The sequence below is a fragment of the Styela clava genome, chromosome 10, assembly GCF_964204865.1.
Source record: "Styela clava chromosome 10, kaStyClav1.hap1.2, whole genome shotgun sequence".
Taxonomy (NCBI): domain Eukaryota; kingdom Metazoa; phylum Chordata; class Ascidiacea; order Stolidobranchia; family Styelidae; genus Styela; species Styela clava.
In genome coordinates, this window is record NC_135259.1 from 10606180 (window position 1) to 10632493 (window position 26314).

Genomic DNA, 26314 nt, shown 5'->3' on the forward strand with positions numbered 1-26314 from the left:
GAAATGACCCTAAAAACTCTCGGACTTAAGCTAAAACAACGTTTTTTATTTCGTCAAAAAGCATAACATGTCGCTATATGAAGGCTATAGTAACCTAAAATTTGCGTTTTTGTGCTTTCTCGTTAGCAAACTCATCCAACATCTTTGTGATATTAATTTTTTCAATTTGCTTCAAAAATCAGTAGCTTACCTGTTATAATTGTCGTGTAAATTTTGGAAGAAAATTCATTCGCGCCGCCGCCATCACTTTTGGAGATTGAACACGTATCTGGTTTTCTACCGATACTACCGGTGCTAGGCCTAATTCCTCCTCAGTTACGTTCGGTATTCCCAAGTCTACTTGTTTCAATTTTGGTTTAAATATTTCGTTTATCTTGGTTACTTTAATTTTTTTCATACGTTCTTCCTCTTCTGCTCTTTTTCTTCGTTTCTGTGCGCCACTGAGAGGTTTTGCTTTCGACATCATTCTGACAGCTTTTGTAATTGTGCCGGTACGATCAAACTAGAAACGTAACGATACCACTTTTGTCCACTTGTGTCAAAATTAATACATGCGTAGAGGGATAATTGTGTCGGAATTTAGTTTATCGATGTTGACGGACTAAATGACACTCGTACTTGACGACAAACAGTCAGAATTTATACCCGTGCCAAAAGTCCATGTGCCGTTAATAAGGACCCCAATTCCACTGTATGATTTAAAACTGGGCGCCTAGTTGCTTTTTGTTATGTGCTGTGTTGATATATTTCTTCATAATTACTATGTAAAATTATAAATGTTAATATAAAAAGTTGACAGCGAAAATAGCCAAATTAGTTGGGCTAGTTTGGCTGATAAATAGCTAAAAACGCGTGCATCATATTCTCTCGCAGGGGTGGGGACATGTATGGCTCATAGTTTACGATCTCTCCAGACAAAAAATAAATTCAAAAGTAGTATTCCAACTTATCTTTTAAAACATTCTGGATCATATCAAAAAGATAAATATATCGGAAATATCGGCCTTAATCTAACCTATACCGATACTTGGCCGATACCGAAAAAATGGACGATATTGCCGTTACCCGAAACCGATACATCGGTACATCTCTAGATCAAACCACATGACGCCGAAAATCGACAACTCCAGCATTATTACGTAACAATACGATTTGAGCAGAACTAAAATCAACATTATAATTAGATGTGCATTACTGGTTCTGCAATGCAGCTTTTGGTTTTGCGGCTTAAATGTTTAAATTCTAACCGCTTGGAGCCCCTTTGCGCTGTAAGCCCCCCGCGACCGCGGGGGTGGATGCTACGCCACTGCGCAAACCCCCCGTTAACAAAAACAGTTGCGCAGAAAGTCAGCGAATCCGAGATACGGGGTCACGATTAAACGTAGCTAATTGATACCTCACCATAATACAACAGCGAAGCGCGAAGAATGATAAACATCGTTCCTCGTAAGCTTTGAACGAGAACGAGTTATTCATGTTTCTACGACAAAATAGTCACCAACTGAAAAATAAGCACTTTTCTTAGAAATAAGCACATCGTTACTTTATAAGACGCGGGCTAGAAAATAAGCACAAATCTTAGAAAAAGCGGGGGCTTAGAAAAAATGGGGGGGGGGGGGCTGCACATTTTAGGGGAGCAGCAGAACCAAGCTGTAGAGTTGCTCTTCTAGATGTGTACTTATTTAATTAAAAACTAACATTATGTGTTCTGTGGTGATGGTTATTCAACAAGAGTTGTTTAATAAATTAGCCTAATAAATCAATAAAATTTTTTCTCGTGTATGATGACATCTATAATCTGTTCATCACCCAAAATATTTTAGAAGTTATAGGTATAGGGGCAGCATTATCAGAAACTATCCCCGGGCAGCAGACTAGTTTGGCACGCCCCTGGTCACTAGAGACGGAGGCCAAATTCTGAATTCGTCGGAGTGGTAATTGGAGACTTTCAATGACGGTAAAACAAGTCAAAGAAACTCTAGAACAGGGGTGGCCAACCTATGGCGCATGCGCCAAACGTGGCGCATTGCATGATTAGAGGTGAAGCATTGCATCTTTCACCCTTTTCATGCCAAAATTGTTAATTGCACTTGGCTTCTCCACGCCAAGCCGTTTTTTTTTGCGATTTACATGGTGACTTTTGATTGTACCTAAACTCTATTCTCCTTACTCCACGTCGCCCACTTACGGCTTGTTGGAATTAGAAACAACAGGCGATTATCGACGTTAGCTTTTTGACGGACTTTATGACATTCATTCTAGACTTTTAGCAAAAATTAGTAAAATTTACTATTTTTCCCTACCGGAGTAAAAAGTTCAGAACTTTGGAAAAATAGAAAATCGTCATTTATCAGCTTGAAACATGGAATTTCCATTGCCCAGACTTCCCAAATATCTCCCAATAACCACTGAAAAACCAGTTGAATTGGCCAAGCCTAAAAAATTTATTATAAATCAACCCACAACATGCTGAAAATGACCTCTAAATACCACCCTTTTCATCCAAACTTCAAATGACCGTTGTCAACAAAAGCGAAGCGTAAAATCGCTTGCTGTGACGCAAGTACTAATCTCGAAGAAGCCTGGAGTAAAATCACGCGACGCTAGGCCAATTAGAATCGAGAGTAGAGTAGAGTAGATATTGATACTAAAGGCCTGTTGTCACAATATTTTTAGTTGATGTTACTAACCATCTCAATGATCTAAATTTGAGACTGCAAGGCAAAAGCAAACTATTTCCAAGCTTAGTAAATGACATTAGCGCATTCAAGATGAAGTTGAAACTTTTCGTTTCCCAGTTGGAAAAAGAGGATTTGTCCCAATTTCCTCACATAAAAGAACACCGTGAATGTGCTGCTGGTAAAGGCAATTTGGTAATATACACAGAAAAAATCAAGTTATTGCAAGAGTCATTTGAAAGTCGTTTTCATGATATTTCAAAAGAAGAAGATTCTGTACTTGCTTTTATAAACCCATTTTCACTTAGTGAACTAACCATAATGAAGATGCCAAGCAATATACAATTGGAACTAATTGACTTGAAAACTCATCCATCATTGAAAATTAAATTTGATGAGCTTTCTTCAGTCCCAAGTGCATCTGACATGATCAAGTTCTGGCAATCGTTACCCCGTGAAAAGTTTCCAGAACTGAGAAAATTTGCCCAGGGTTTTATATGTCGTTTCGGAACGACATATAGATGTGAACAAACATTTTCTGCCATGAAACTAATTAAAAGCAAAGCGAGGTCAACACTTACAGATTTAAATTTGAAGAATGCACTGCTCCTCTCAGTAACAAACTTAACTCCAAGAATAAAAAAACTGGCGAAAGTAAAACAGCAGCAAAAGTCTCATAAAGGCGGTACTTAAATGAAATTGATCAGTTTTATTTATTATACTTCCTTGCTTAATTTCTATTCATGTGAAGTTGTAAATTGTAAAAACTACATATACGTGTGTATATATGTGTGTGTATTATAAACTTATATAATTTCAACAAGAAGCGGACATTAGGCGTGGCAATACAAGAGATTTACGGCGCATCTGAAACATTATGTTTAAAACGTGGCGCATGGTATGTGAAAGGTTGGCCACCCCTGCTCTAGAAGAATTAAGTTGTCTATGCGTCTTTAACAGTCAGTCTATTACAGATTGTAACAGCCGTTCTTTGTGACCTGGACGACACCGACACTAGATATTTATTAACAGTTCAATAACGCGGTCTTTCAAGCCCCAAGTTCGTATCCTCATTCCAGAAAATCACACAACTCGAAGTATACAGTTGACACGGTTATCTTAATACAAACGTAAAAACAAATCAATACAAAATACTTGCAATAAATAAATAATCATACACGATTGGGCCTTTAGAAAGCCTACCCAAATTTATGAACACAAATATCAAACATAGTTAATTAACAAGTCGAACCAAATTACTATTAAATAACTTTCAGCCTTCAAATCAGAAAGAGTTACAAATTATAACATACCGAATTTGTCTGCTATTACAGGCTTAAATTATTATAAGTTGAACATGAAATCATTCGTCAATGAAATCCGAACAAATCAATTAAATAAACTATAACTGTAAAAACAATCACAAAGGCAATCTAATGCTCATATAAACATCCCTAAACTAGGCCTATGTGGAACAGCCATATTCTACAATATTTTATCGTCCTACTGTCAAAACAGAAAGTCAAGGTCGCTGAACAATTTAAACTTATTTACAAATTACAACAAAACGAGCGCCACTCTCTGCAAAAGTAAAGCGCTATCTAAAACAAATTCCCGTAACTATCCATGTCTAAGCGAGACATGTCTGGGCAAGCAATTGCCACGAAGACTATCACAATTGCTTCGTAACAAAGTGTGTAGGAGCAATCACGGGAAATTACGGCGTCAACAATAGCAAATAAATTACTACACAAGTTAACAGACGCAATATTTGAGTCAATACAAAAATCAAGTGAATGCGATCCTCGATGTAACAAGATGACTTTCATATTTCAAAGATTATTTCATTAAAATATTATTTTCTCGAAGTTCGGAGCCAAAATATTTTAAAATGCAGTCGGCAGTTGAAAAAGTATTTTTCCAGATTACCTGGTTCTGCCTACAACTTACTGATTTAAAGATGTGTTTTGGCTGTCTGATCAGCAATTCAGTAGCAATAATTTGAATATATATATATATCATGAAAAAAGCATATAAAAAATCATTTATAGATTGTTAGCAATATTGCATTAATAAACCTATGCACGAGTCCTTTTTTAATCAAAAAATATTAGTATTTTAAAGCACGAAAAATGCAATATATCAATATTGATTATACGTTGATTGTTCGTAGTATATATATCACTTGCAAGTTGCAACATTGTTCTTCCGCAAAGTAGACATCCGTAGATTGTGGACTGATTATTAACCCGCGAGCACCTTCTCCTTTCACTCGAAGCGTGAGACTCGTCAATTACTTTTTAAGTTTGGATTCAAAGACCAGGTCATCAAACTCTGTTCTTATTCCAGTAATATTTCCAAATAATCTTGATTTAATAACATTGGCCGTCCATGTTGTACCTTGAGACCTACAAGTGATGCAGAAAACAATGTAACAAAATATGAAAGGCTGGATTATACTTCAATGTGAAACCATAATCAATGAGGGCATATAGATATATAACTATACTTCGAAATATTTCCACGTTTAATATCACGCTTTCTTTGATATCCATTTGATCACGATCTATTTTAAAGATTGTTTTGAAAAACATACTAGACTTACTATTGAACTGTAGCTCTAACGGACGCAATGGAATATATAACATTTATCACTGAAATGATATATTATCGTAAAAATATGCGAAGTGTTTTCAAGGAGCGATTATTTTTCAGGAAATGGCAAAATTTTACTCCAAGTTTCGAGCTTTGGCATTGCATGAAGAAGTTTTCTAAATGAAAAGCCAGAAAGCACCATATAAAAGAAAGATATCAATGCTTTATGATATTAATATAAATTGGACATTAACTTGCCAAATTCGAGTATTCTCTGACTATTATTCACTATTGGTGTTTTGCCATTACAGTAATCATGTCAACAGTTGGTGCAGCAAGACCTGAAGAAATGGGAAAGATTGCTGAAAGGGTAAATTTTTGTTCAAATTCTCCATGTAATTTACTTACTTTAAAAATTCATCGTGAATATATTTTTAAAATTTGCAGTTAGAGTGGACGAGTCAGCAAACTCGCGAATATAATAGCCGATTGCTACAAAGTAAGGTTTACGTTCATTGTGGAGGTTCACTGGTGAGTAATTACTACGGTATGAATACTAATGTAAGTTTTCCAAGCTTCAGAAAAAACAGAATATTTTCTTATCGCAGCTAGGAAATTTCGTAATTTGTGTTCTCAGCTTTTCAGTTTTATTGTCATACTTATTTTGTTCGTGATATTCTATCATGACTCTTTTGTTGAAGCGCTTTTTACTGCCTCTTAGCGTGTCTGGATGACACGCTTAATATCAAGTTTTCTTTGATATCCATTTGATCACGATTTATTTAAAAGATTGTTTTGAAAAACAGACTAGACTTATTATTGAACATTTAGTGAGAACTTTACTACAAGATTAAAGTCAAATAAAAATTAAATGCAAGTTTTACAATTAAAATGTATTTCATTTATAAAATAGCGTTTTATGTAGATATTTATATTAAAACATTTTTATCTTAAAAAGTAATTTAGTATATATATTTGCGATAAGCAAGCATGACTAAAATGTGACTAAAACTAAACAATGTGAAAAACGAACAATCGTTTGCATCGCTTCCCTTGAGCATATTAATATATGCTGATTATACCTACTTCGGTAACAACACTTTTATTAGTTAGAATTATTTTATAAACATTGCTTATAATATTGAAGTCGAATTCAGACAAAAAGTTATCATGCCATTTTATACGAGCAAGCAATTAAACGTAACATACTTTTCCTCATTGCAAAGAAATCAAATTTGTTGAATTATGAAATTAAAATTCTAACAGTTTGACTAAACATAAACTGATTTAAATATCGAGTTGAAAGCCGGTATGTCATCATAACTCATGGTTCCATGCTAAGTTCAATTCAAGTTCAGAGATTCGTTACGCAATTTCCACACCAGATCGATCACCATGACAATACATTAGTATTACAAGTACATGAACAAATCGCGATTGCATAGCATATTCGGTGTCAGCATTTAACAAAAAATAAATAAAAATAAAATGAAATTACCCCATGAATGCGAATCCACGAGAACAAATCTCCATTTCAGTGGTTGAAATAATGTCGTCGAAATGTTTTGTTAAAAATTCACAATTTTTGTATTCAGATTTCAAAAATTGAATAAGCTCCTTGGACGAAAAGATATCAATCCCCTAAAACAAAACAAAAAAATACTTTTTATTGCTTTTTAAACAAAAAATTATGGTATTAATACCCGGTTAGCAACTCCAAAATGATATATGAACAAACATCAAAAAATCGATAATCAAAATGAAGACACGACAACATACCAACAAGTTTACCACAATAGTGTCATTTTAAACGAATAGTATAATTACAAAACAAATATTCCCAAAGTTACTGCTCTCTCTCCATTTTTCTTGAGCATATAAATATCTTCTGTATTTTAAATGTCAAATAATGTAAACGATGTGGAGTATAATCTTAGAACTCACTCTGTTTTCGCGCAAGAGCTTAGATAACGGTTTCATCATCAGCAATGAATTTGGTGGGGCAGCATAATAAACATGAGTTATATTGAATCCTTTCTTTTCAATATCATCGAGTTTTTCTCCGATCTTTTGAAAGAAGTCTTCTATCGTAAATGATTTTGCTTGACTACAAATCTTTTTATTTATATCTCGATTGTTACAGTGGAATCTAGTTCAACAATTCAAACAGTAAATTAAAATTTTCTGTTCAATACAATATATCACCAAGGGGGACTGAAATTTACTGTATTCCTTTGGGAATGAAATGATTATTGAGGTACCCAAAGACCCGAGAAGAAATACGAGTATAAGCATAAAATAGTAAAAACACCTCTTCTTGCACATCGATTTCGATTTGCAATTGCAAACCAACAAAGCATAGCATTTAAAAAAAGACAATATAACGTTTTAAAATGACTGTTAGAAACAATTAATAGAATTAATTATTTGATAAATTATCTACAAGAGGTTTGGTTGATTATATTAGTTGAATATATTTTGTTGCTAAAATGAGACTTTATGGTACTCGGGTTTCCTATATATATGTTAGGAACTTGCTCACTCGGAAAGAAAATCTCTTTCATTGTATCTCCAATGAATACTCAGAAATGGGTTTCCATTGATAACTCTGCGATGAAAATGTTCAGCAATTTGTCTTATAAATAAAGGTCTTTTATAGTGGCTCAGAATAGATTCAAATAGATCAACGTCATCAGGAAGACTTGAATTTCTAGCTGAAAAGAAATTGTAATAATTGCCTCTCAGTTAATCATGTTGATGGTATTACCATCAAAATTTACTCCATTTTATACCAAGTTCAATTCGATTCCAATGAATAAAGCACTGATAAACACTATTTCGTTGATATCAATATTAAAAAAAATACCTTCATAAAACGGTTTCGACGGTTTTGAAGAATGAAGTTTGATACGTTTGCCTCTTGCATTATAAGTTCGCAGGTCGAAAATTGGATAGGGATAAACAACACATTTTGCCTGCGAAAAAGCAAACTTTATTCTAGACTATTTTCGAAGCTGTAACTGTTTTTTTGGACGAATGGCAAAGACCTACATAAGAAAAACGAGCATAATGTAGAAAATATATGTCTTTCTTATATTAAAATACCTGAAAAAATGAATAAAAAATTGAAAGTAAAAGATAATTTTTAATTAAGCATAATCGCATGTAGCTGAAGCTTTTTGCATGGTAGTATATGTATGTATTTAAATCCACTTGCACGTAAATTCAACTCGCTGTCATGTAAAAAAAGAATTGGGAACGAAAAACTCCTAACGCGCCCTTCCTAACGAAAATAAAACATTTTTATCACAGTATCATACAAAATTACTTGAGTCTTGAAATACATTTGAACTTCTCTAGCGGTGAATGTCAATTCATTCTTCTCTTCCGATGTTCCATTTGGAGGCAACAGTAGTTCAGACAGGTCTGACAAACCAGGTGAGAATCGCATTCCCGAATGTCGCTTGATGTCGTCGAAATGGTTGATCTTCATATACCTGCACCAAATAATATATCCATAACAGATATCCCGGATTTACCTCAATATTTTTTTTTGTGTGTGTGTGTGGGGGGGGGGGGGGCTATATTTAATGGAAAGGCATATAAAACTATCGACTGTTGTTGCAGAAGATACAAGCTTCTATATATAGTTTTTAATTACATACCTATTTTCACATACTCCTGATTTAGAGCTAAACAATAATTGCAATTTTTCTTGAAAGACGTACTATGGTTTGACGTTTTATCATAACTTAATTAATGCGTATGAGTTGGAAATAATAAAGTTGATCAACGTAACTTAACGGACATACCAACAAAACTATAAGAGGAAAATATAACTCCCTTTCTTACCTATGTATGAAAGTACGCATACTATCGGATAGCAATAGTATATATTTGACAACATTTTGACGATGTGTTAATATCTTACTTTGTATTCATAATTGCATCAATTTTAAATCCACAGGCTTTTTGGAAAGATTCCAGTGTAATACAAGAAATAAATTTACAATAATATTCCGCGTCTACATAATGACTTGGAGAAGTGAATTCAGTTGAATAACGCTGCCTAAAATAAAGCAAAAATAGAAATTAATTAATTAGCCACGACACTGGAAAAATGAATAGTACACTGTTCTGTGGCGCAGACTATCGTGCTTGGTTAGTCGAGCGTTCCCTTACGTTTTTCTTGAATTCAAATCGTATTTTGTTTAGATCTGATGTTATAGAAAACGACGTTTATTGTCAACTCTTCATTGTTCACTTCTTTGTACGATATTGAATATATTCAACTTACTTATCACGATAATGTTTTACAAATCTCGGCAGCACGAACGTTCTGTTCAACACAACAGCAACAAATATCGCCTCAAAGAATCCAAACAACTGGTTGTTGGGTCCCCATCTTCCTACCGGGTATAAAAATTTATCTGGCCTTAAATACAATGTTGGATTCGTAAATACCGGTCGAACATCGGTGGTGTTTGAAATTTGTTCTGGTAATTTGGCTGGGTTGTTCTCATAACTGGAGATGTTGATATATGGGAAGTTCCAGTCTAGTTTACAGCTACTTGTGCTTTCACTACCAAGATGATGCTTAACGTTAATTTCATCTCGGGTGACTAAGTTTACCGAGGTTGATTTCTGTCGCGTAGTTTCTGGTTGTCTGGTTGTCAACCCGCTAAAGTTAGTCGATACGGAAGATATATTTTCCACTATAGTCGTATAGAATTTGTCAAGTTGGAGATAATCGCGGTCATCGTTATGAGCATGGATATTTTTTTGCTTCAAAGGAAACCTGCTATAATTGTAATTCCAAAATAGTGTTATCCACGTTACGAAAGCTAAACATATCACAAAGCTAACTATTAACTTGAACTTTTTTCTTTGAAAAATAAGCCACATCATCGAATCGTCTGAAAAATATAGCGATTATTATTCGAATTAACTGTCAATTTGTATATAAATTGTATAATGCTACTGTTAGTATTGTAGTTTAAATACTTGTTATTACGAAGAAAAGTGGCGAATGGCAGAAAAGCAGCCAATGAATAGAAATATCTATGTAAACTGTCAAAAAACAATAAATAATTCAATAAACAATAGCATTAGTAAATGCATAACACAGCCTCCCACTTGAAATACATATATATAGAACCAACGTTACGCAGCCGTAGTTCGGAGGCGCAAAATATTTAAAACCCGTATGTTGACACTCGAATCCAGACGTATTTGTAGCGAGATATAACTCCCGCTGTACAGCGTATTATACTTGTCTTTGAGAAAACTATTAAATGTAGATAGTTCCCAGTATAATAAAGAACAACTTTAACCTAACAGACTGAAAGTAAACCTGCATTCTTTGGTTATAGATCGACTCTGTCAACTGTTAAGATTGCTTGCTACCTGTACGAGTTTTCCCAATCGTTCAATACGAGGGCGATCAGGCGGTTAAAATCAGTGTTTTCGCACGGTTGGGCTACCTTCTTATCACCGCATTATTTCTTCCCGAAAACCGTGTCTAGAATATACAATCTCTGCTACATTTGAGTCGTCGTTGGGTGTTTTCGCTCTTATTTCAACCTACTAAATTTCATAATATAAAGATGGCTTTGAACTCGGATCGTTGGCAGATTGTAAAATGGAGGTCAACTCTACCCTTCTTGTTTAAACAGCCTAAAGGCTGAATATTTCAGATATGCAGATTAAAAGTTATTAGCTTTTAGAATATATTGTAAGCTCACTAATTGAAACCCCGAAAAGGACAAAGTCAAAAACTCAGTGATACACTCATCAGAATTGATAGAAATTGAACTGGGAGAATGCAAAGTTGAAGTCAGCACTAATAAAACCCTCGAAATAAATAAAAGTTATAACACATTAAAATTTATAATTAATTACTGAACGTTCGCTAGACGTTTGTTGGTTTAATTGACAGAAAACGATAGCATTGCCTACAACCATGCAGGGTTGTGGTGTCTAACATGCTGCAACCGGACTCAAGATTCTGAATTCGTCGGAGTGGGAATTGGAGAAGTTTGGAATCGAAATTTTTTCAATACGTAATCGAGGGTTGATTGAAAATTTTCCCAGATTACCAGCCTACAACTTACTGATTTGGAGAAGTGTTTTGGTCGTTTGATCAGCAATGCAGTAGCAAAAATTTACATATATATGTCATGAAATTAGCACAGAAATTCGAATATTATGATAAATCATATATAAAATATAAAAAATCAGGTATAGATTGTTAGCAATATTGAATCAATAAACTTATATATAATTCCATATTTCATCAAAGAATATTCGTATTTTTAACCCGAAAATGCATTATATCAATATTGATTATAAGTTGATTGTTCATGACATATATATCATTTGCAATATTCCCCTTCCGCAAAGTAGACATCCGTAGATCGTAGACTCATTATTAACCCGTGAGCACCATCACACTTGACTCGAAGTTTGAGACTAGGCGATTACTTTTTAAGTTTGGATTCAAAAACCAGATCATCAAACTCTGTTCTTATTCCAGTGATATTTCCAAATAATCTCGATTTAATAACATTGGATGTCCATGTTGTACCTTGAGACCTATATGTAATGCAGAATACAATGCACCAAATATAAAATGCTTGAATATTCCTTGATTATAAACCCAAATATGGGTAAATGACTGTACTTGGTGTGATTTCCACATTTAACAACCAGATTTCTTTGATATTCATATCAATATAAAAGATTGTTTCGAAAATCAGACTAGACTTTCTATTGAACATTTAGTGGGAACTTTACTACATGATTAAAAGTCAAATAAAAACGTAAATGCAAGTGTTACAATTAAAATGTATTTCTTTTATAAAATAGCGTTTTATGTAGATGTTTATATTAAAATATTTTTATCGTAAAAAGCAATTTAGTATATATATATGGGCGATAAATGTAATATTCGGCAATGAGCATGCTTATTCAGGGTGACTAAAACTAAACGATGAGAAAAACGAACCACCGTTTCCATCGCGTCACTCAAGGATATTATTATATGCTGATTATAACCACTTCTATAGCAACACTTGTTATTAGTTAGAATTAATTTATAAACATTACTTATCGTCACACTAATAAAAAAATTGCCTAAGTCACTTTTTGTCGATTTTGAGATTTTGGTATCGCTGGATTCGTTGGGGAAAGATCTATCTTTCTATGTTATTTAAACATTCATATCTGGTATAAATCAGCCGCTAGGGGGCAAAAACGAATCTGCCTATCTCAGGAAGTGGACTTGGGCAGATTTTGGTTTTGCCTAAACTGACTATAATTGAGATAGGCACATTTAAACACGCCTGTCCGCATCCAGTTTTTGTACGTTCTGGTGTCGTTACGGCACTCTTCGACTAGCAACGCTTTCTGGTTCAAGTAGGGTGTACTGCAATATATATTTATTTCAACATCTGGACGCTACCGGCAAGTAATTGTAGTGGTCGAATATTAACAGTATGGAGTCCAGGAAGCTGAGAAACTATGCTCTACTTGGAAATGCTTCTGCAAATGATAGTGTCACACGTGGTAAGTTATTGAACGCCAAAAAATGCGGATTTATACGGCGATAGTAGCGAGCGATCTTAATATGTATTCGTATTTAATTTTCACAGATGAGGTGAATGAAGTTGGAAGTTTTATAGAGCTTCAGCTCGATGGTTGCGAGGGGGATTCCGATGCATATTTATATAGTGAAAGTGGCTATTTACCGTTCCACGAAATACTGGATATTGATGTAAGTCTCGATAATCTGGACACGACGAGTATTTCGAACAATACCAATGAAGGCTCTACAAGATCAGATGGCACTATTGAAACCTATGACGAGCCCTCACCTAACCGAGAAAAGAGACCAGTGCACGATAAATGGAAACAAAATAAAGGAAAAATCAGGCGCCTCCGTGGAAAATCATATAGAAACTGGAAAGAAAAGAATGTGCCCAATCGTCAACCAGGGCCACCATGTAGATCTGCATTCTGTAGCAAAGTCAAAACTCGCCAGTGTAACGTTGTAGATGAAGATCAAAGACTTGCTATGTTCATTAAATTTTGGTCTATGACGACTTGGAATGAACGCAAAATATTCATAAATACTCTGGTTGGGACACATGAGGTTAAACAACAAAGATCTTCCGGTGTATCTAGGAGAAAATCTTCATATGTTTACAAACTAAAGCTTTCGAATGGTTCTGAGCTGCCAGTCTGCAAAGAAATGTTTGCTTCCACGTTTGGGATGCCTTGCAGAACTTTGGTATCTTGGATTAAAGATAAAACCTCTTCTAACCAAACAGCTGTTGTTCAAGCAGGTCCGAAAAGTGGAAAGTGTGTAAAAGTAAGTGAAAGGGATAGAGAGTTTATAAAAGAGTGGCTCAGCACACTACCAACTGTAGACTCGCATTATTGCAGAAAATTGCCAAGTTACAGAAACATAAATATTTTGTATCCAGGCACCACAATATCTGCCCTCCACAGACATTACCAAAATGTTGCAGAGGAAGAAAACAGGAGGGTCGTTAGTGAAGCTTATTTCAACGAGATTTTCCACAGATATAAATACTCAGTTTTCATTCCCCGAAAGGATCAGTGTGATAAGTGTGTAGGTTACAAACATGGTAACATGAGTACAGTTGAGTATAACTGAATCAAACTGAAGGATGATGCTAGAAAAGAAAAAATAACCGACAAAGATTCTGCAAGTGCAAATAAATCCGTTTGGACGATGGATCTACAGGCCGTGCTTTTATGTCCTAGAACGAGAGCTAGTACCTCATATTACAGAACTAAGCTACAGGTACACAATTTCACTTTATATGATACGAAATCAAAAGCAGGTTACTGCTACGTCTGGAATGAAACTGAAGGCAATCTTTCTAGTGAAGTATTTGCTTACTTGCAGTTTGAGCATTTTAAGCGAATCATTTGTAATAATCCCGAGCTGAAGCATATCATAGTTTGGAGCGATGGATGTGGTTACCAAAATAGGAATAGCACGGTAGCCAATGCATATTCTAGTCTGGCAAGAACTTACAACATAGATATAGAGCAAAAATTTTTGGTGGCTGGACATACACAAATGGAATGTGACTCGATGCACAGCGTCATTGAACGAAAGATCGTAGGCGACATTTTTTCTGAAAGAGATTTGATCGTACTTATGGAATCCGCAAGAATCCATCCATCACCCTATCATGTTCGCCAAATGAGGCACACTGATTTCAAAAGAATGAATCAATTGTTCCTTCAAAGCATTAGACCCGGAAAAAGAGTAGGAGATCCCAGAGTGCATGATTTGCGTGCCCTGAAGTACGAAAGTGATGGTAGTATTCGTTACAAGCTTTCGTTTGAGAAAGCAATTTGGAAAGCGCTACCATACCGTGTACAGAATGTTCAAAGTCAATGGGTGCCAATGTTCAGATCTCGTATTCCAGTTTGTGCAAGGAAATTTAATGATCTTCAAGAAATGAAATCAATTATGCCAATTGACTGTCATCCTTTTTATGACAACCTTCCTCACGAGTAGATTATACAAACTTAAATGAAGTATACTACTATAAATTCATGATTACAGTTGTTTGTTTATGTTGATGTTTTAGGTTCAAAAGAGTTATTTATGTTTTGATTCTATTATATTGTTTGTTGCTTGAGTTGTGAAATTTTACATTCCTTGTATCAATTGAATACAATTCATCTGGCCTGTGGGCTGACATCTATTCTTATGATCATCAAAGCCAAATTATGATTAAGGAGGAATATCGAATTTTTGACTTGGCTTTCGTGTCATATTAATTTAATGGAAGTCACTCTCTCATTATTTGCCGAATGGACTTTTACAAAGTATATAGGTCAAGCGACTGTACAGAGAAAATATAGGGCGAAGATGTGAATAATATTGCCTAACTCAGGGTGCGGGAATAAAAAAATGCCTAAGTCAATTTTAGCGCATATAAAATAGAATTTGGAAGTTATAGATATCCTAAAATAATTAAAAATTTGATAAGATAAATCTAGAATAAATTTTTTTTGAAATAGATTGAAAAATGGGAAAGTTATGAAGTTTTTTTTGATTTACTCAAAATGTTAAAATTTGACTTAGGCAATTTTTTTATTAGTCTGACGTTATGCTATCGAAGTCGACTACAAGCAAAAAGCTATCATGCCATTATATACTACCAAGCAATTAAATGTAACATAATTTTCCACTTCACAAAAAAATCATGATTTGTTAAATTATGAAATGAAAATTCATCATTGCGTATGTATGTAATTCAAACGATTTGACTAAAATTCAATTGATTTAAATATCGAGTTGAAAGCATGTAGGCTATGTCATCATAACTCATGATTCAATGCTAAGTTCAGATATTCGTTACGGAATTTCCACATCAGATCGATCACCATGACAATACATTAGTATTTACAAGTACATGAACAAATCGCGATTGCATAGCATATCCGGTGACAGCATTTAATAAAAAAACATAAAAAAAACAATGAATTTACCCCAAAAATGCAAATCCACGGGAACAAATCTCCATTTCAGTGGTTGAAATAATGTCGTCGAAATGTTTTGTTAAAAATTCACAATTGTTGTATTCAGATTTCAAAAATTGAATAAGCTCCTTGGACGAAAATATATCAATCCCCTAAAACAAAAAAACATTTTTTCTATTTATTTTAAACAAAATATTTTAAAGTATTAATATAAGCTAGCAACTTTAAAAAAATGATATATGAACAAATGATCACCAATAATCAAAATGAAGACACGATAACATACCTACAACATACGACAATATTATCGTTTCAGACGATCAGCATAATTACAAAACAAATATACCTAAACTTATTATCGCTCTTCCTCCATTTCCGCGGAGCATAATATACACACATTCTGTATTTTGAATGTTAAATAAGGTAAAAATATGAAGTATTATTTATGCACTCACTCTGTTTTTGCGCAAGAGTTTAGATAATTGCTTCATCATCTTCAAGGCATCGGGTGGGGCAGCAAAATAAACATGAGTCATTTTGAATCCTTTCTTTTCAATTTCTTCGAGTTTTTCGTCTATTTTTTGGATAAAATCTTCAGATGTGAAGGATTTTGCTCGACTACAAATCTTTTTATTTATATCTTGATTGTTACAGTGGTGTCTGGTTAAAAAATTCAAATAGTAAATAAACAATTTACTGTATTTAATTGAAAATAAAATGAGACATGAAATAGCCAGGACTTTGTCGCGTCCCTGACATAAATGAAATATTACCACTTTTGAACTAGTCATGCCAATTTCCAAGTGCTAGTGAATGTCAATAATCACAAAACACAAAATAGCAAAAATATTGCTCCTTACAAGATCCATTTTTGTTTTGCATTCGCAATCCAACAAAGCAATGCATTGGATGAAAAAAATTGAAGATTTAGAAACGAAACGTTTAGAAACAATGATATAATTGAATGATTGATAGATTATTTACAATAGATCGAGATGTTTATTTCAGTTAAATATATTTTGTTGCTAAAATAGGAATTTATGGTTCATGAGTTTCTTATGTGTTAGAAATTTGCTCACTTGGAAAGAAAATCTCCTTCATTGTATCTCCAATGAATACTGAGAAACGGGTTTCCCTCGATAACGCTGTGATGAAAATGTTCAACAATTTGTCTTATAAATAAAGGTCTTCTATAGTGGTTCAGAATAGATTCAAATAGATCAACGCCAGCAGGAAGACTTAGATTTCTAGCTGAAAGGAAGTTGTGATAATTGCTATTGAGTAATTCCCATTCGTATTATACACAATTTACTGTGATTATTCAATGGTAAATGAGTGATTATGGACCTTGTGGTAATGCTATTAAAATTTACTCCATTGAAGTCAGTTCAATTCGATTCCAAAGGGCAATAAGTAGCAACGGTAAACAGTTCTTTGTTATTGCCAGTACATAAATATTTTGATTATATAAAAAATACCTTTATAAAACGGTTTAGACGGTTTTGAAGAATGAAGTTTGACACGTTTGCCTTTTGCATTATAAGTTCGCAGGTCGAGAATTGGATAGGGATAAACGACACATTTCGCCTGCGAAAAGTTAAATTATATTTTAGTATATTTTGCAAACTGACAAAAACCTAGATAAAAAAAAATGAGCATACAGTAGAAGCACGTGCCTTTTATACAAAAAATATATCATGGCGCCTCCTGAAAAAATTAGCAAAATATTTTTTAATTAAGCATAATTACATGTAGCCGAGGCTGTTCATCGGGTAGTAAATGTATTTATTTATAAACGAGAATCCAAAAAAAATCCACGTTTGTATAATGAAAAACAAACCGCATAAATTCAACCCGCTGTCAAGTACGAATAAAATTGAGAACGAATTAACTCTTATCGCGCCCTTTTTAACGAAAATCCAACATGTTGACCACAATATCATACAAAATTACTTGAGTCTTGAAATACATTTGTAGTTCACTAGGTGTGAATGTCAATTCCTTCTTCTCTTCCGATGTTCCATTTGAAGGCAACAGTAGTTCAGACAGGTCTGACAAACCAGACGGAAATCGCATTCCCAAATGTCGCTTAATGTCGTCGAAATGGTATGTCTTCATATATCTGCACCAAGTAATATACGATAAACAAATATTTATGGAGAGGAGGATAAACTTTTGTATAAGCTACAGATTTTTTTGCAGAAGAAAAAAGCTCCTATATATACAGCATTTTCAAATACATATCCATTTCCTTATACTTCAGGTTTGGAGTTGAACAATGATGGCAACTAAATGCGTGTGACTTGGAAATAATATCATCTGTTAATAGGAACCTATGGGACATAAACAATTAAGGTGTATAATAGCAAAATATCAAATCCTTTCTTACACATTGCAATTACTGTTACCGATGATACCACCGGATACTGATAGCATTAATTGTATTCGACTACATTTTGCCGATATAATACCTTACTTTGTATTTATTATTGCATCAATTTCAAATCCACACGCTTTTTGAAAAGATTCCAGTGTAATACAAGAAATAAATTTACAGTAATATTCCACGTCTACATAATGACTTGGAGAAGTAAATTCAGTTGAATGACGCTGCCTGAAATGATAATGAAAAATATAAATTATTCTCCATACTGGCAAAACGAACCCGATTAGTACACTGTTCAGTGGTGCAGACTTTTCGTGCCTGGGTAGTCGGGGGTCGCCTCACGTTTTGTTTGAGTTCAAAATGTATTTTTTGTTCTGATGTTATAGCAAACGACGTGTTTCAGTATGCTGTACATTTATTTGAACTGTCATCTGCTTATCGTTTCAAATTTTTTTCAAGCATTGAAATTACATTTACTATTGTTTAGCAATAAAATTATCTATCAAATTACCATTGCTGAAATAGAGAAAAATATTTTTCCAATTAATGCCAATGGAATACATAAAATGAATAAAAATTTATGAAGAACCTGTGTAAATTATTATATAAAGCATGTTCGAGCGAAAAAACCTCATTCCACCGTGGTTTAGCAAGTGGTTTTAGCAAAATACCTGCAGGCTTAAAACTCAGCAGCCTTATTATCAACGCGGCTCACTTCTTTGTACAATATTGAACATGATCCACTTACTTATCAAGATGATGTTTTATAAATCTGGGCAACACGAATGTCCTGTTCAACACAACAGCAACAAATATTGCCTCAAAGAATCCGAACAACTGGTTGTTGGGTCCCCATCTCCCCACCGGGTATAAAAATTTATCTGGCCTTAAATGTAATGTTGGACTCGGAAATATCGGTCGAACATCGTTGGTGTTTGAAATTTGTTTTGGTAATTTGGATGGGTTGTTCTCATAACTGGAGATGTTGATGTACGGGAAGTTCCAATCTAGTTTACAGCCTCTTTTGCTTCCACGGCTGAGATCATGCTTAACCTCCATTTCATCACGGGTGACCAAGTTTATCTCTGATGATCTCTGTCGTGTAGTTTCTACTGTCGCATTACTGAAGCGTGTCGATACGGCAGACTTAAATTCGACTGTAGTCGTATAGAATTTGTCAATTTGAAGATAATCGTGGCCATCGTTATGAACATGAGTATTTTTTTGCTTCAGAGGAGACCTGCTATATTTGTAATTCCAAAAGAGTGTTATCCACGTTACGGCAGCTAAACCTAACACAATGCTAACTAATAACTTGACCTTTCTTCCTCGAAAATTACGCCACAGCATTGAATCGTCTGAAAAAATATAGCGATTATTATATATATTACTTGAATCAACTGACAATTTGTCACATATATATTGCGACTGTTAGTATTGCAAAAACATTTGAAATTAGGAAGAAAATTGCTAAATGACTGCAAGGCTATCAACGAATCAAAATATCTTGTAACTTTGCAAACCGTCTAAAAACGACAAACAATTCAATAGACGTGAACAGGAAAATGCGAAAGACAGCCTCCGGCTTCCAATACATATACGTCATGCAGCATTCATTCGGTGCTGAGTATAGTATTGAATGCGTACGATAATTAAAACTCGTATGTTGTAGCGAGATATACCTCTTGCTGTACTGCTTATTACACTCGTCTTCGATAAAACTATTGATGCAGATAGTTTGCAGCATAATAAAGAACAACTGTAACCTAACAGAATGAAAGTAAATCTGTATTTTCATTCTTTGATTATAGATGGATGGTTTTAGCTGTTCGTGAGATCATTCTACTTGTACGCCTCACCGCTCTAAACCAATTTCCTTATGGACAGGCGACCGATCAAGCGGTTAAAATCAGTGTTTTTATATGGCTGGGCTCTTACGATCGCATTATTTCTCCACAAAAACCATGTCCAAATGGCTGCTGTAAGCTACATTCGAGTTACAAGCTATATAATATATGAAAGTAAGCTTCGCAAAGGAATTTCGATGCTATTATTACTTCCAGGTTTTTATTTCAAGGAATGACTGCAAACTGAAAGATAAATAGGAAACGCCAATGATCTTGAACGTTTGTTATTGTTTTGAAAGCGAATTTCTATTAGAGTGGCTCTTACACGAATACCGTTCCAAAGTTCAGCTATTAAAACTCATCAACGACCCTGACTCATTTTATCACCCGAAGCTGCCCTTGCTTGCGATGCTTGGTTATACAGTAATGCCTATCTAAAAATCACAGCATTTTATTATAAGTTAATATTCGTTCGCTGATCCATGCACGTATCCAATGTAGAGAAAACTCTGCACACGTAAAGACTCTTTGTTAACTAAGTAATAAGCTGATCCTAAGATAATTTCGATTTTTGCCTTACCAATATTCGATATTATTCATTACTATTTGTGCAGCTTCAAACATTTTTACTGATTACCGTCCAATCCACCGAGAACGCACAGTCTCATTTACAGGGTAAATGCGTAAGCAGCAGTACGAGTATTTGATTTCAGAATAACAACAAAACATGCTAACAACACCGCTTTTACCAATGGAACGGCAAAAACTATTTACGGCGATAGACTTTGATTGCCTATCTGGTCGTATAACAGTCAACATATGGTGTATCTGAAATTCACTCCGGAGGGATATATGTGTATACCGCATGCATGTACATATGAGCATGGTAAGTCACCCACGATAAATAATTTATGACATTTCATCCACTTATGTTAGCCGAATTATAACCAGTGTCTGGTGTGTTTTGTAAACGAGGGTGACAGAAAGCGAAAATTAGCGGAGAGAGAGAGAAAGAGAGACCCATAGTAAGTTTGGACAATGCCTGACATAATCAAGTCATCCGCCTGTGGCATATATATTTAAAATTTGTGTTCACTATAATTTTAAATATAACAAAAAGAGTTGATGAAACCTTCTCGTCGTGTGTAATGCCTGCTATTATGAGTGGGTGAATCGTTACATTGCAATTGGTGGGTTTGATATAATATATATCACTACATGCATATGTAAATCAAAAGAATGCAATACCTGTTTGCCGACGACGTCTAAAAGGGTCGAGTTTGATCGTTAATTCCTAGCGAACAAAAATTATCGTCTGTATAAATGAAGTCATATATAGATTTGTAGATGTTATGAAAATGGGATTTCGCTTCATTATTTCATTTTGCCCATACGTAAATATGAAATCTTCCAGGAACACTGAAAAGTAAATTTTGTCCCCCGACACAAAAGCGGTTGCCCATCCCTGCTATAGATTCTGGGCAAACAAATCGATTGATAATATAATTGCGATCGTCTTTGCCGTGTACAAAACATGTCCGCAACCTTGTAAATAATGCATTTCTATGAATACAAACAGGAAGTGTTAGAAGTCGACTTTATGTTTCAAAAAGTGCAAAAAAACCTTGCCCCTAATACAGATGCTATTACTTGTTATTGTTAACTCATAACTTTATTATTTCTCTCGCACGTATATACAAAGCATGGTATTATTACCTATAGTATACTATTACACTAATATTCTTACAATATTCGATCTCGATATTCTTATGTTTTTTACCTATTTTCAAATGCATTTAGACCTTTCCTGAAATATGATAGTCAGTTTAAACTTCGTCAGTTGAGATTAGTTCTACACTCTCTCTACGCTTGAGCGCTTAGTCTTCAAACGTTTATTTACTATTCCAACCTTGGCAAATAAAAATCTACTTCAGTTAACAAAAGTACAGCGTCAAAATGATTTTTCGATAAAATTCCGCTCTGAATATTTCCGTGCTCATGCATTCTGCCTATATATTTCAACCAAAAAATGAAGATATTGATTAAATGGTGTTATTCACCGACGTAACATAATTTAACGCATATATATTCTTTCTTAAAATGTTAACTTCGGACCAAACATGTACTTTGATGAAATCAATCAATGAGGCCAAACCAATAATTAGTCATATTTTTAGACAATCGTAGACAACAGGCAAATGTTGGCACGATTTCAATGACCCGATCAATGGTCATTAAATGACTTGATATAGGATGTGGCGCATATCAATTTGTATCAAATGTTTCAATATACCAAAATTTATCTATCCGTTTGATTCCTAACAAATCCCGCCTGCGTCTTCTCAAAGTATTTGGTATGCTTCAGAATATGACGTTATGGTATAAATATGCAAAACTTATCCTATTTCTATTTTAACTAACCGAATCAAAACTTCTACGGCAACGAAACCAAACTCAGATTACTGTGACGAAGCCCATATGACATGTTGCTCGATATGCGATACATCTGTCTAGAGTAAAGCGTATCACATTAAATTTGTCAGACGCGAAAGCTTGTAATAATGAACACAAATCATGTAATATGAATGTGCATTTCCCTCCTCTCCGAAAGATTGTACGCATGTGCAAGGAATAAAAATTACATGAATTATTGCAAATGTTCACTCACAGGCTAGAAGGGAAATATTGTTTGTTTATTGACATTCGAAAGTCAAAACGCAGTCTTTGCAATATACGTTACTAACTTGCCACACATGGAAAGAGTAAATGCGTCAGCTCTATAATAAAAAATATATAAAATATGGCAAATATACAACACTTTATGTTGACCCCAATTTTATTCATACGTCATGTTCATTCAGCTAAGTTTATATTTGCAAACTCCGAGTTGCAGGATTATGCGTGACAGGAACGCGAATGTCGTGCTTTTTGAATTTACATTCTGTATACGAGCCTGTGGCGTAGCCGTAGAGAACACCAGGCGACTTCATAAAACTGTCGTATATCCGAGTCCAATCAGTTTGAAAAAGTTAAATTATTGAGAAATCAATATCTCATTACATTAATTAATCATAATTCTATTCTTTGTTATTTCAATATGTCACCTATATTCCTCCCAAATTACTCTTTTCTTTGCTTTCTGAGTAATCGCAAGCATACAAAATATTCATGACGGAATCCCAACTACCATTCAAATGCAGTTAAAAAGCTAGTGACTGATACTGACATGCTGTATATGCAAATCTTCGTTACAGTCTAACAAATAATAGCGTGACTGGTGAATCCAAACACTGTTTATGCGCATGGAAAAAAGGTGATAGCGTTGCACTACCAAATTAAAAGGATTTACAATGATTTGTTACTGCCAGGGCTTTTTAGTCCGCATTATTGGCTAGCAGCTGTCCAGAATCGGCGCATGAGTCAAATTATTGAACTCCTTGGGGCCAAGAGATCTAAATGTGGAAACCCATAAAGATAACTCACAACAAAAACTAAAAAGGAAACAATAACCCCCAAATTTTCAAGCACAACTAAAGAACTTTGGATACGCCAGAGTTTGACTATTTCGTAAAATGTCTTGCTTTGAAGACAGCATCTTCCATACAAACAAAATTTAACATTGCTTCCATAGTCATAACTACCACACATTAACAACTTTTGATCTAATACACCAGCAGTGGAGCGTTTTTAATACCAATGAGAAGGTTGTATTTAACTTATGTAGTGACTTTCAACTGTACCTGGCTGCTGGCTTCAACAATACAGTCGGTGTAGGCTACCCTGTAGATATTTGAAATTGGATCCATGAGAGAATATTATATTTATAGCGTTAATGAATATGACAAATGACTCATTGAATTACCTGATATATGTTATGTATAGGTAGCCTTCAAAATCATCCTCTACATTTGTACAACAGGAAAATACCGCGGCTATCAGGAGAGAGATGGCTCTGCGGTATAATCTCAAGGGAGCGATGGTGACTGGTAAATTCGTCAAAGCCATGCTCCCCATAATAATAACCACTAAAATCCCCAGCATTTAACTTTTGATATGATGTCGGAAACTTGAATTGTCTCATGAGAAGATATTCACTAGATAGGATTTAGATATTTATCTCGGGGGAGAAGAAAGATGGCTCGGCTCAATCATATGTCGAACCACTCCCTCTCGTCCGGTTATCAGTCTATTGCGGGTATGGGATTAGTTAGCCGGTTATTAGTTTCAGATGCATGGACTTCATGGTGCGAAGAAACCGTAACCGTCATGCGGTCACGTGAACCACCCTTCGGCGGCGAGAGTCCAGCAATCCTCCCGCACATAATTATCCCCAACGGGATTCGAACCCAGAGGTGCGGTGGCAAACGTGTTCCTAACGCTCAGCGAGGTGCGTCATGCCGTTGAGCCAATACAGCCTTCTGGAGGTCCCCGTATTTGCTGAAAAATTCTTATGCAAGAAAAGGATTAGTGGGATTTGTACATGAAGATCATAAGAATGAAAAGAGTTGCTTCGACGTTAGTTTGCAAACTTTGGAGAGAATCTCAATAAGACCCCAGATTTAAAAAAAAATGTACAAGCGATAGGTGCATTTTCATAGTTAGTAAACGAATTGTGTTTGCATCCGGGATTGAATAAAATTACTTTAATTTATCTCACCGATAACTTTTGCTTTAATTTTTATAGCGAATTCAACATATGCCCATAAAAGCTACGCTCGTTTGTCTTTTTTTTTGTTGTCGCGGACGCGAAGGGCGTGTCAACGGCTCTGGAATGGTACATATATCACGAAACTGGGCATTGTACTCAGCGATATAGTTCCGGTATGCTTATTTTTGCTGTTTCGTTACATTTTTGATCAAAGCAAAAAAATATGGCTATGAAATCAACATGCGGGGCAGACAAGCGTAGTTGGTACCGGTATCTATTTGGAACCCACGGAAAAGCAGAAAGGAAGGATTGTACCGTAAATATATATATATATATATATATATACTACTACGATTGTACAAGGAATATATTCAACAAATCATTGAATCATAAGAAATATGAATTCAACAGGAGAAATATTTACTTTTAAGGAAAACTTGTGCACCATGAAGTTACTAGAGACGTCTAGATTCCTGCGGCTATTGAGTTCATTTTCGTAAACCTTGAGAACTGACAATCCATGTTTACAATATTGTGTAGACGCTGTATATAGTCGATTTTATGGCAACACTCGATAGTTTGTTTTTTATATTTTCAAGCACGAAACGCCGGCAGAGATTTGCACATTTTCATCTAGAAATAATTTGTTCGATTGTTCGTTTACATGCCGCCCCACTCATCACACGCACAACCGCTTTTCAATTTACTATTTTGTTTGTAAGTAATTTGATTATGAAGTTAGACGTCTGAATAATGACCAACTGTTTATATTATTCGTTTGTTTGTTGCGATTTCTTTTCATTCTTCTTCGGTGAGTGAACGCGTTTGATACGTTATAAACTTATTTTTCAAGTTTTGTTGACTGCCCAGATTCCTAACCTTTCTCTTTTTTTGTTTTATTAAATTGAACAAAATTAAAGTAAGACCATCAGATAACTTCTGTCGCTCGCAAGCAAAAACAATAGCCCACCACTGATCATCAAATAAAAGGCCGATTGGAGTTCTTATTTATACGGCGGGTCCGTGTAAACCAGGGATTCCCAATCTTTTTATCTTAATTTCCCACTGAATATTGACTCCCTTAAAAGAATAAGTTTTTCGTCAATAATAATTGGTAAGACTTTCTGTAATAAAGGCTTGCAATTGGTGTGAAAGTTGAAACCCCGTGAGAACACTCATTGCGCCCTCTAGCACCCCAGGATAGTGACGATCCGTGTAAAAAAAGTGTTATTCACCGAATAGAACAATTCAACACATAAGATTACAAAGGACGCATCAAAGTTAACAATATACCGTCAATATCAATTTTGCTTTTTTTTTTGATATGATAGACCGGATGTCTGAATCTATTTTGAAAAAGCGCATAGCTATTGGACAAAGAGACCCGTTCATCTTTGACGCCCGGACTTTTTGGTCCTTGCTATTCCCAGGACAACTGGATAAGACGCAGTCACTTTAAACTTGTTTGGAATTGCCCCATGATGTCGAATATCAATTTGCTTCTATTTTTCGTTTCGTTGGATATTGGAAATATGTTGCTTCATAGAACCATTGGAGATGGTCTTAGTGCAAACAACGCATTGCGTCAGTTGCTCAAAATTTTTCTCTAAAAACGTGAAACGTAGCCGAG

The 26314-nt window shown here is 34.8% G+C and overlaps 2 protein-coding genes across 3 annotated transcripts in view; both read right to left on the bottom strand.

Moving 5' to 3' along the window:
* Positions 1 to 3784: 3784 nt before the first annotated feature.
* On the bottom strand, positions 3785 to 10839 carry LOC120338144 (uncharacterized). Of its 2 annotated transcripts, none has more exons than XM_039406080.2 (8): positions 9571 to 10839; positions 9205 to 9342; positions 8602 to 8770; positions 8140 to 8248; positions 7816 to 7987; positions 7218 to 7422; positions 6772 to 6914; positions 3785 to 5086 (listed from the first exon to the last, which is right to left on the bottom strand). In XM_039406080.2, the coding sequence occupies exons 1-8, from the start codon at positions 10179 to 10181 to the stop codon at positions 4972 to 4974; spliced, it is 1662 nt and encodes a 553-aa protein (XP_039262014.2). In that variant the 5' UTR covers positions 10182 to 10839; the 3' UTR covers positions 3785 to 4971. The 2 variants fall into 2 exon arrangements, with proteins under 2 accessions (XP_039262014.2, XP_077973647.1); XM_078117521.1 differs by lacking the exon at positions 3785 to 5086 and adding an exon at positions 5156 to 5614.
* A 139-nt stretch (positions 10840 to 10978) lies between these two features.
* LOC120338145 (uncharacterized) overlaps positions 10979 to 26314 on the bottom strand; it is a 76325-nt gene continuing 60989 nt past the window's right edge. Inside the window, exons 2-9 of the mRNA XM_078117522.1 lie at positions 18938 to 19547; positions 18280 to 18417; positions 17757 to 17925; positions 17282 to 17390; positions 16883 to 17054; positions 16259 to 16463; positions 15813 to 15955; positions 10979 to 11867 (exon numbers count right to left, since the gene is read on the bottom strand). Of these exons, the coding sequence (XP_077973648.1) occupies positions 11753 to 11867; positions 15813 to 15955; positions 16259 to 16463; positions 16883 to 17054; positions 17282 to 17390; positions 17757 to 17925; positions 18280 to 18417; positions 18938 to 19539 (1653 nt within the window). The 5' untranslated portion in view covers positions 19540 to 19547 and the 3' untranslated portion in view covers positions 10979 to 11752. The remainder of the gene's footprint in view (positions 11868 to 15812; positions 15956 to 16258; positions 16464 to 16882; positions 17055 to 17281; positions 17391 to 17756; positions 17926 to 18279; positions 18418 to 18937; positions 19548 to 26314) is intronic.

What these genes read in the sequence shown, in the direction of transcription:
- LOC120338144 (XM_039406080.2), bottom strand. Translation starts at nt 10,181, where the DNA reads ATGATGTGGCTTATTTTTCAAAGAAAAAAGTTCAAGTTAATAGTTAGC. An exon ending in GATGCAATTATGAATACAAA is followed by an intron (nt 8,771 to 9,204) that starts GTAAGATATTAA and finishes TATTTGGTGCAG; the next exon opens with GTATATGAAGATCAACCATT. An exon ending in CGTGGATTCGCATTCATGGG is followed by an intron (nt 5,087 to 6,771) that starts GTAATTTCATTT and finishes CATCACTTGTAG; the next exon opens with GTCTCAAGGTACAACATGGA.